The 11,456-nt window shown below is 49.4% G+C and overlaps 1 protein-coding gene across 1 annotated transcript; it reads right to left on the bottom strand.

The window, feature by feature from the left end:
- Positions 1 to 343: 343 nt before the first annotated feature.
- Positions 344 to 10,811, bottom strand: Insig1 (insulin induced gene 1). The gene is made up of 6 exons (XM_046455140.1): positions 10,713 to 10,811; positions 10,173 to 10,563; positions 7,786 to 7,910; positions 6,260 to 6,426; positions 5,849 to 5,948; positions 344 to 2,287 (listed from the first exon to the last, which is right to left on the bottom strand). Exons 2-6 carry the CDS (start codon positions 10,537 to 10,539, stop codon positions 2,258 to 2,260), a joined length of 789 nt encoding a protein of 262 aa, XP_046311096.1. The 5' UTR covers positions 10,540 to 10,563; positions 10,713 to 10,811; the 3' UTR covers positions 344 to 2,257.
- Between the last annotated feature and the right edge of the window lie 645 nt (positions 10,812 to 11,456).

The raw sequence follows: 11,456 nt of genomic DNA, 5'->3' as shown, positions 1-11,456 counted from the left end.
GCTCCATCCCCAGGAGGTTGTGCAAATGTTCTGGGAGGCTACACAGTTGCTTTTCTGGAAAGCAACTGACCTAATCCAAGAGCAAGCCACCAGGAGCAAGGAGCCCCGAGTCAGGGCAAGTGCCCTTGTGTCAGGCCACCCACTTCTAATCCCCAGATGAGAGGGGGCACCAGTGGAGAGGGGACTGCGGTGGGTTCAGAAGCACACCCACAGGTTATGCTGGGATTCCATAAAGTTTAAAGTCGATAAAAGAGCCTTCCATCTCAAATTCTGACACCTAGACAAGATATGAATCCCCCTTTTTTAAAAAAAAAAAAAAAAAAAGAACCCATAAATACAATAGTTGGTTTTGAACCTTTAATAAAAGTAAAAAATGAATGCAAAAGGAACACAATGTTGAAAACAGTATGAATGTGAATCTCACTAGATGTTCAAATATGGCATAGTGCAAGTTGTGTTCATACTATTTTACATTTTTACAAATTCAAATCACTTTGGTTCAATATATCTGCTATAAACTATTGGCAAAAAAATTCTTCAGATTCACATTTTTTGGCTACATCATTTCTAAGAGATTTATTTCCAGTTGAAGAGAAAAAATACTTATTGTTTATACATGATCAAGTATATTTTAAAGATTCACTTACTGCTTTCATCTAGTAACTCTGGTTTGCATAAAATGCTGACAACTTCATTGAAAAATGTTTTCATATAACTAATCATTTGTTTTCAATTTCATAAAATGTATAAGGGATCATTCCAAAGTTCAGAATGGTCCATTTGCTTTTAAACAAAATTCCTCTAAAACAAATTAGCTTCAGAAACCTAGAATTTACTCCAAGACATTTTCCTCAAAACAAAATAAACAGAAGGAGCCCATGAGGATCAGCACATGAATGAAACCAAGCGTGCCTGTCCTGGGCCGTGAGCCCACGCCCCTCCTGCTGTGGCTTCTCTTCTAAAGGGGTCTTGCAGCCACTCACTACCACAGAACTCAAACAAATCAAACACTTAGGTTGCAAAATACAAAAAAGGTAAATTGGTAAGTAAAAATTACTAAACCCACAGAACCGGAGTATGTCAGAGGACGAGGGCTCAGTGAAGGGTCTAGTGAAGAGACTTCACGCCGGGAAGCGCTGCTGAGCTCGGCCGCGGTGCGCACTGAAATGCATGGAGAACCCTTCTCTCGAACATCCCACGTTAAAAAAAAATAAATATTTAAGAGGATACAAGGCTCAGATTGGTTTTCATATACATTGCACTTGAAGTTTGAGACCCAATACTTGCAAATCAGGTCTGATATGGTCTATGCCATTACACGAATACAGTGTGCTCCCAGCCGTCACCCAGCATTCAGAACACCACGCGTGCAGTGCGGTGACGTGCTCTTCTACAAGGCAATCACAGATTGCAAGTTCCATAGGGCTGCAGAAAAACAGTTCTCGCTACTCTGGAGTAACAAAGACGCAAACAATTTTGGCTAAGATTGAAATACGTGGCAGACAGGTATTCACTCTTAGAGGATTCTGGTTTTTGGATAAAACTTGGTGAGCTGAGGTGAAACCTCCCACATCACAGTGGAATCAGGACCTCTTACTGCCATTGCTCTCGGGAAGATTGTCTACACAGGATTCTGCCGGCAGAATGAAAAGCGCAGTCCGCTCTCTGGTGACAGGCAGAGGTGTGTGACTGCATGGTGGGTCACTGCAGCACTGAACGTGAGCCAGGCCAGGTGCCACCAGTGCCAGCCACTCGGGCAGCCACCTCCCTACACATGCTTTTTTTTTTTTTTTTTAACACAACCCTATTTTTAAAATCTTTTGGATAAATATTCCTATTACACCATACTTCATCTGTCAAGCACCATCAACCTGTTTCCTTTGGGCATGGATACAAAACTGACAGTTGGTAATCAAGTTGTAGTTCAAGGCTTTGAAATATGGCAACTGTTTTTTAAAACATGAATGATATCTAATACTTGGGACAATGCCCCTGCCTGGACTCCCGCCCACAGTCTGCCATGGATGTTCCAGAGCAGACAGGTGTGGGTGTGGTGGGTCAAGGTAAGACTTCAAGGTAAGTAGTTACTGTCTCCACTCTGCTATGCTAGACTAGGTGAACATTTCTTCCAGGAGTCATTTGTCCTCAGCCCAATCTAAATAGAGTATTTAGGAAAAAAAAAATCTTCATCACAACCCACTAAAACAGTCTTCTTTCCAAATCTTGCTTATTTTTCGGAATCAGTGGGTTTGAAGGCTCAATCACTATGTGGCTTTTCAGGAACACCCTATGTGGAAAAAGAAAGAAAAAAAGAAAATTGAGTGTTGTGTGTAAATAACCTGTGAGTAAATATCCTACTTAGGCCCTAAAAGGTGAAAGGTAAAAATTCCTTTGACCTGCCAGCCACAGCCCCCTGTGCCCACCTGCTACCTGCACTCAGTCTGGCTCCACCTTGCAGGTGGGTGAGCTGCCAGAGCCCTCCCAGGAGGCTGTAGGAGTGTGAGACACCAAGAGGAGCAGGGCCTCACCAGTGTACTCAGCACCGCGGAAGCATGGCGATGCTCTTGGCAACAGGTGCTCCCAAAGTGGGGCTAAGGACTGTCCCTTTCAGGTCAGCCTGCTCACTTGAGGCTGCAGTCTGCCAGCATCTGATGCCCAGCATGCCCTGCCTGCTAGCGGTCTGTCAGTACAAACATCTGGGACAGGTCAGGTTTTGGAACACCAAATGACATCTCCCCATCCTTTCTCACGTGACCCTCACCAGACCCCTGGATCATCATCATTGCAGGCAAAATGTAAAACCTCAGTACAGGACCACGTCTGGTTGATGAGCAGATCCAGAGAGACCTAAAAATTCTCCTGAGGCCAGAGAGCTGCTCAGAGGACAGAGGAGGCTCGGCACACTGCCTCTCTCTGCATCCAGTGCCCTCCACCCCGCTCCCTCCCCCTCCACCCAGGCACCCTGCTTCGAGAGCAAGGTACCAGACATTAGGATTCTCAGCCAGAAAACTCTGAGGCTGCCTCATAGAAGAGATAAGTCAGAAACAGAGTCTTGGAAATGCCCCCTTGGTGGCTTTGGCATGGCAATGATGTGTAAGCTCTAGGGAGCTCCTGACTTTTACCCAATGGTGACTTGAAGAAGATACTATGAACAGGGACATGAGGGAGGTTCTGAACAAACTTCAACTGAGAGAAAAGAAAGGACAAGTTCTTGCCAGTAACCTAGAAATAACACTGCTGTCACATTTCACCACCTGCCAATGCACTGACTGATAAACAACAGGGAACGATTCAGAATCCATGGTCTACAGGAGACCAAAGTTAGGTCTGGCCCTAGTGTAAGAACACAGGTGACTATGGAGAAGACAGCAGGTGGCCAGACAGATCATGACTTGACCTTCATCAGCACTGCCTAATGTAATGTGTTTTAAATGGCAACATAGTGTCTAGGCTACCAAGAGATTTTTAAAACTTATTTGGAGGATGAGTGACAGTCATGAGCTATAGGTTAAAAGGGCATTTGGTATCCTATGAGAAGTGTGGCTCAAATCCACCCATATGGGTGAAAAGCTCCCCATTTATAATGGGCTAATAAATGTTAGAGTCTGTAAACAAGTCAAGATGGCACCTGGCATTTTGCAAAGGGAGTGGTTTGTGAAGTAACGCCAGCGAGCCATTAAGTGTGGAGATTCCTTATTGGTTGACTGCTGTATCTAGTTTATGTTAATTAAGATAAGCTGTGTGGAATGCATATATACCCCTCCGGTCCTACAATAAACGGCTCCCACTCCTGCTGTATCAATGTACACAAGTTGTTCGTCACCCCCAGGTTATTTTGCTGCAGCCGGACTGTGGCAGATAAAAATTTCTGCTTTAAAGTATTGAGTAACATGGGCTCAATTAGCTAACAAGGAAAGTGCACAGCCTGGCATCTCACACAGCAGCAAATGTGAGCCTCAAGGGCAACCACACAGCTCTCATCCTGAGTGGCGGGAGCTGGGTGAACAGGAACCAGGGACAGGAAAGGCAATCTGGATGGGGGTAGGTGGCCAACAGGCAGCAGTTTGAAGCCTCATTCTTGAGAAAAAAACAAAGTACAAACAGCAAGCACAGATGCTGAGTGCTGAACACTCTCACTTTCTTTTAAACACATGGGCTGAGGACGAACGCTTGAGCTATATTTTTGGACCCAAAGGAAAATGGCTTGTAGGGAAAATAACAAAAAATACCACATAGAAGAAACTTCTAGCCCGTTGGAGAGCACAGGGCTTGAGAGCTGCTGGGCAAGGCGTCCTTGTAGGTAGCAAATGCTCTTAAAGGAGTGGACCCCAGTAAGAACAGGAAGGCGTTTTTAGAGACCAAGAAACACACAGCAGGCTCACTGCAAGAGTCATTCAGTAGGACCATCTTCAAAAGTTTGCATTTATGCGACTCTTTTAAAATGTTTCCTCAATTTCTAGATGTTTAGGACATGTATATACTATGAAACTTCTACTCTACCCAAGTGCTTATTTCCTAGAACTGACTCAAAGCCTTCAAAATCAGATATGGCACCAGGGCATCTTCCTGAAGCAGCAGCCAACTCTGTGACTACTGTTCAGCTGCTGGTCAGCTTGGCTATCTTATTCCAAAAGTCTTCCCAGGAATTCTCTGTCCAAGACTACTAAAATAAGAATCTCCAAACACCAGCGGTTACAAGTGGCCCAGCTGCTCTCAGAACTAAGAGGCGGTGTTAGGGGCAGGTGCTGAAGGTGAAGGAAGGGGCTGGCTATGTGCATCCACTGAGGCAGAGTCCTGACTCTCCATGAAGGGTCGTGAGAAACAGCTTTCTCCATGGAGTGCTTTCTGTTTTGGCAGCTAAGTGGAGAACAACCAGACCAGAAGAGAGACGTTTTAGATTCAGAAGCCAGTAGAACACTCCAAATTCTTTTTTTTTTTTTTTTTTTTTTTGGTGCTGGGGATTGAACCCAGGACTTTGTGCATGCAGGGCAAGCACTCTACCAACTGAGCTATATCCCCAGCCCCCAACACTCCAAATTCTATTGTTTTTAAACCAATTTCTATTTTTGTTAAATAACAAAGTAGCCTTCAAGTTCAGCTCCTCACAGATGGCCATCAGCTCATATAAATAAACGTACCATTCCAAAAACAGCATAAAGCACCAAGATAAGTTTTGAGAAAGCCAGAGTTTATCTCTGAGAACAATGGTTCTAGTTGCTTTTTTTAGTTCACTTTACTTAAGCCCTTGAGTCAAAGTAATCTTGAAACAACATTTAAATGTCCCCATTTGCTTTAATTGAAGTGTTCAAATGCCAGTTTTTACCTCCTGAAGGTAACCACTAATCGTCCCGGTTTCTCGTGCCTTTCCAACTCATGGGAAATGCTCTGAGCGGCACTTCCTCCTCTTCCTGGAGAGCAGGTGGACAGCCCGCCCAGAGGGCAATCACGCGATGAGCATCCTGCTCCGAGTGACGCCATCCCAGGCAGGCCCAAGTCCACAGGTCCCCTGGAAGGGCAATGCCCGCCTATCCAGGCTGTCCCCTGGTCTGCACACTGGCCCAGTCTGAGCTGCAGTCAGTCCACAGCTGAGGGGAGGCACCCGTGTAAGGCGAAGGGCTGCACTAGGACTCAATGGTTTCTTTCTAGCACAGACATTATGAGTCGAAAAATACAGAAACCTTATAATTTGGTAAAGAAGTACCCAAGTATCATTCCCGCTTTCATAATCTTTTCTCCATAATTGTTGTTACTGATTCTGAACTAGACACACATCAGCACAAACTACAATGTACCACATACAGCAACTCTACCAGCTAAGACTTGGCAGTGTCCAGTGTGGGAGACTTACCATGGCCAGCTGCCGTCCTATGTTTCCCACTGTGACGCCTCCTGAGAAAAATATACACGGGAGCCAGGACCGGATGTAGAGGAAATCTGGGGATGTGTACCTGGAAGGAAAAAGGTCCAGTCAGTCTCACCCGCCTACTTCCGGGCCAAAGATCTTCTGTGATAGAGGATACTAGATGCCAAAAATGCTGCCAACTGCCAACACTGGAATGACGCGCCTCACCGCCCCGACTCAGTTTTCCTTACGGGAAGTACGGACAGTGTGCTTTAGTATGTGAGTTGAGAGTAAGCAGCGTTTTGAGAATTTCAAACCCAAATCTGTAATTTAGCACAAAAGCCAAATAAAACAAGAAAATACCTAAATATAATGGGTCCTTCTGTCCACACAAGTAGCTTGAAGACACGTACTTACTGGTAGACTCCATTGTACACGAGAAGCTGGGTGATCAGAGTCGCTAGGAAGGCTATAGTGATTCCAAGTCCCAGGCCACTTCTGGAACGGTCAAATGTCCACCAGAGGCCCAGGGACAGAGCTGCCAAGGTCAGAGACAGCTGGACGTTATTGGCAAAATCCAACTTCTGGTGATAGCAAAGTTAAGGAAAAGTTTAATGACTTTTCCATAAGATCAAAAACCATAGGAGCTATGTGCAATATCCAATAAATTTATTATCCAATAAATCTTCCCCATCCATGACAACCACACGGCCAGCAGACCCTAGATCTTCACGGGACCACCAGGCAAAGCCTAGCTTTAAGAAGGAGCTTTCTTGGGCAGGGAATGTGGCTCAGAGGTAGAGGGCATGGCTAGCGTGTTCAAGGCCCTGGGTTTCATCCCAGCACTGCCCCGCCCCCTACATACACACACACACACACACACACACTCTCTCTCTCTCTCTCTGAACTTTCTGAAAGCCATGCATGAAATTCTGGTGGTATTTTGGCCACCAGCCAACACTTTGCTATGAAGCCATCTACAGTTCCCCTTCTCTCCCTCTCAGCAGTCTGAAGTGAACAGGCCGGGCCTTTACGTCCACAGCAGACACGTAGTCAGTATGGCACCCAGCTCAACAGGCTCCAGTCTGCTACAGCTGTGCTTGTCAACTGATTTACCAGGACTCTCTTATATACCATTAAATAGGGGGAAAACAGACTTCAGGATCTGCAACACTAAAAATCATTCCCTCCAACTTGCTCTAAAGAAACCCTAAATCCTAAGGGCTCCCTGGCAAACTCTGGACTGCCTTCCTGAGAAATGCACGGCACATGGCACACAGCACACCCATGGGTGCCAGAGGCCAGGGGCCTTCCACAACTGTCCTTGGCCTTCTGTGGGCAGAGGGGCAAATTCAGACACCTCCTAGTGAGATGTGGTACCAACAGCCACACCCTGGGGCAGTCCTCTTTGCCAGGAGAACCATCACATCTGCTGGAAGGACACAAGGGAGACACATAAAGTGAATCGATAAAACGAACTCCCAGGAGCTAAATGATAACTGCTGAGAAAGAGAGGACCTCTTACTTCTTTTTGCAGGGCGATGGATTACTAAGGACTGAACTCAAAGGCACTTAGCCACTAAGACACATCTCCAGCCCTTTTTATTTTTTATTTTGAGACAGGTCTCACTAAGTTGCTGAGGCTTGCTTCGAACCTACAATTCTCCTGCCTCAGCCTCCCAAGCCACTGGTATTACAGGTGTGGCCTCCACATCTGGCAATCCACCCTGCTTCTGGTACTATGTCAACTGTTTCCTGAAATGATCTATAAAGGATGCTAGAACTTGCACCTTAAAAGTCCCACTAGGTGAAAACTATGTAATATAGTTTAAAATAAAATACTTGGATGAGATAATGAATACTACATACTCAATAAAAGTCCTGATGTGCTTTGACACAGCCCCAGACCATGCTCTAGACACAGCACGTGGGTAAAAGGATACGGCGCTGGCATGGTTGATGCCAACGAAGACGGCAATGCAGCGCATGACGCTCGCCCACTCCCTCTTGAACTTGTGGGGCTCCCCAAGGTGACTGTCAATACACGGGTAGAGCAAGCCGACAACCGCTGTGGAAAGGAAGAACACACCAGCTGAAAACTGCAGCTTCCCCATGGTCAACAGGAACACTCAGACCAGGCCTGTTTCTAGAAGTTTATCAGGTATAACATAATATTTAGTTTACAGTACTTTCCATCCAAATCATGATTTTGAAAAGTTAAAAAGAAAAACCACTGCTTTTTAAACACGTCCCAATAAACCTAGAAATGAATCAAAAGCAGAGGATTAAATCATCCACATTAATAATATTTAATCTTGCAGTATCTAATATTCAGTTTGCCTCAAGCACAAAACTGAAATGGCCACATACCACCTCCGTTTTACAATGGAGAGGTGAGCATCCGTGAACACTTGTGGCCCCAAGTCACATCACAGTTTGACACTCCTGCTGCCACCCAGCGCTGGAGCTGGGTCCCATGCCCATGGAGGGACAGTGGACTCAAGTTTTAAGGGGCTCTTGCAGTTACTCTAGGAGACTGAGGCTACTGTGCACGTAAGGCCATCACACTCTGGTTTCTTTGGCTGCCATGGGCCTAAGCCCCAAGCTGTGGAAAGTACAGGCCCATAAAGAGGAAACTCAGCTGCTAGTCCCAGCTGGCCTTGGATGGACGTGGCTCCTGGTGTTTGTTTTCTCATGTGTGAAATGCTGATGATTATGTAACTGGAGGGCAGAGCAGGAAGAGATCCCTGAGCTTGGGGTCTTAGCTCCTGGACAATGGGAAGGTTTGGCATCCCGGAAGAGAAGCAGCACGCACAAACAAGGGAGGGGGATGAACAAACTCCCAGTCCACCCGGGACATGGGTCTGCCAGGGTAGCACTGTGGGACAAAGCATGGGAACTCAGGAGACAGGCTGTCATTTCCCTTGTCATGAAAATCTCAGGCTTTTAGGTTCTTCCACAGTGAAGAGATGTAGGTTCAACTGAACATTCAGATAAGAGCATGAGAAACCATTTCAGATACTCCTGGAACTCGTGAAGATTCAATTGCAAATTCAAATTTCATTTTGAAGATCAAGCTTTTGGTTCAAAGAAACTACTAGTCAAATGTATATGGAACATGGAATTCTTCAAAAAGGACTTTCAATTAGTATAGCCATCCCTTAAAGGTTTAGAGAACAGCAGGATCCCACCTTTCTGAAACACAGATGAAAACTTGGCAGTATCCTGCCTTGCTGAAACAAATAGCTCCACAACAAGTCTTTTGCCCCTGTACTGAGCCTTTGGAGCAGACGGCTTAATAGCTGTGGCAGCCAGTATACTGGACATTATACTTAACTGTGACTCAGCTTCCCCGTCTGTAAAATGGAGCCATAGCTTATAAAGCCTAAGGAAGCGGTCAATAAAAGTCAGCTACAAAGCACCCATGATGCTGTTCCCGCTGTTCTGAGTTACTCAGAGCGAGTTTGTTTTCCCCACCGCCTCAGGACAGGGCTGGCTCTGCTAACTTTCATAGTTCAACAGTTTGCAGAGTGAGGATGCAGAAAGCATCTGCAAGTGTCTTCAATAAACAGATGCTCCATGACTAGAGGAATGTTAAATGACTGGCTGGGCCACAATCATTCACCATTTTACAAACTTGCTAAATGATAACTAAGAAATTTTTCCAAAAAAAACAAAACAAAAATGGCAGTTCACACTAACTGGCCCATGTTGGGTTCCAAAATGTCTCTGTGACAAGTTAGTGTGCTCAAATCTAAACTCTCAAGGAGGGCCTCTCTTGTGCCCTTGGTGGGAGGGGGTGTTATGGGTGGTGCCTTGGCTCCAGGCCAGGCACAGGGCCATCTGCAGAAGGAAGTGCTGGGAAGCTGCTCCCTTGGCAACTGCCTCCTGAGCACGTGAGGGTTTGTTTTCAGTTGTCCAGCAGGGTAGCATGTTTGCTGGGACAGCCAATAGCCTGGCAGCACTGCCTCACCAGTTCTCCAGGCGGCCAATCCTGCGGCGGTAGCTCTGGGTGACAGCTGCTCCCGGTTAGCCTGGACACTACAGGGCTGGGACTCCTCTATCCGGGCCAGCGTTTGCTCAAACAGCCAATTATCTCCTGACCTCATCTCCATCACTGGTTCCTCAAACTTCAGAGCTGTTATCTTGGCCAGCATCGGGGACTCCCTACTCTGTCCGGTCCCTTTCCTTTCCCTAAACACAACACGGGATGCCCAGTTTTTATCTGCGGGTGGTTCCATTTTCAAATACACGTTCCTTATGGCCCAAAGCGACTCTGACAGAAGGGACATCTCCAGTTCTGCCCCACAAGAACAAGAAGGGCACTCACCCGCCGCCGTCCCGCAACACGGGGGCACCCACCAGGCGGAGGAGAAGATGGTGGCGATGACTTCGTCGGGGAAGAGCGTGACATTCCTCTGGATCTGCAGCAGGTTGAGCACCAGGGCCAGCACGACCCCGACCGAGAAGAGCACGAGGCTCCTTTGCACCAGGTCATGGTGCCAGCTGTTGGCGCGGCCGCTCGCCCCGGCCCGCGGGCCCCTAGGCGAGGGGTCTGCGCCCGCGGCCTGGGCCACGGGGGCGCTCATGTCTCCGAGCTCGGCCACCGGCTTCGCGGCGCGGGCTCTCTGGAGGCTCGGGCGCCTCGCGGCGCCGGCACAGGGGCAGCTCCAGAAGTGGTCGTGCAGCCTGGGCATCGGTGCCCGCCGCGCGGAGGGCTCCTGCAGGAAGGACGCGCAGAAGTCACCGCGGCGCTCGCGTCGGGGAGACAAAGGCCGGCCGCGGCCCCCCGCCCGGCCCCGCCCCGCCGGCGTCCCGCGCAGAGCCGGCCCGCCCCGGCCCCGGTGCCCCCGGCCCCGCGCTCGCGTACCTGCGAGGCGCACCCGCCAGGACCCGCGAGCGGCAAGAGGAGGCGGGGCAGCGGCAGAGGAGGCGGCGCGCCCGGGACGGCCCAAGTGCGGCCGCGGCGCCGGGCGGGCGCGCGGCTTATAAGGTGGGCCACGGCCCCACACCACGTGACCCAGCCCGGCCTACCCGCCGCCCGCCCGCACCGCCCAGGGGCGTGGCCTCGCCTGGCCCCGCCCCGCCCGCGTGCCCGTCCGCACTGGGTCTGGTGAGGCGGCCGCAGCCAATGAGAGGCGGGCGGCCCATATGACGTGCGCACACGCCACCGCGACCCGCGTCCGGCTCGCGCGCTCGGGCAGGAGCGCGGTCCCGCGGGAGGGAGCGCGGGCTCCGCCGCCCCGGCCCCGGCTCCCGCGCGAAGGTTGTGCACGCACGTATTCGCGTAGACCTGAGCGCCGAGCGTATTGACAGCAAAATCGGAAAAGCGGCCCCGCTGTCGGCTGGTGCCGAGAGCGAGAGCGCCCCGTGGACACCTCCAGGAGCCCGCTCCTTCTCAGCACCCGCCAGCAGCTGCCGGTCCCTGGGCGCGAGCTGGGAGACGCCGCGGTGAACCGAGCTGCTGATGGGGCGGTGCGCGGACGTGGCAGCCTGGCCCTAAAGCAGGGCACGCGTCCCGTCCCCAAACCCGCGGGCCGGGATGCCGGTCTTCATCAGGGCGGCCTCCTGTAGCCGGGTTATCCAGGTCTGCGAGGCCCAGTGAGCCGCACAG

This window comes from Marmota monax, unplaced genomic scaffold (genome assembly GCF_021218885.2).
Source record: "Marmota monax isolate L192 unplaced genomic scaffold, Marmota_monax_Labrador192_F-V1.1 WCK01_AAM20220418_F8-fsc00226, whole genome shotgun sequence".
Taxonomy (NCBI): Eukaryota; Metazoa; Chordata; class Mammalia; order Rodentia; family Sciuridae; genus Marmota; species Marmota monax.
This window is presented reverse-complemented; position numbering and strand designations above follow the sequence as displayed.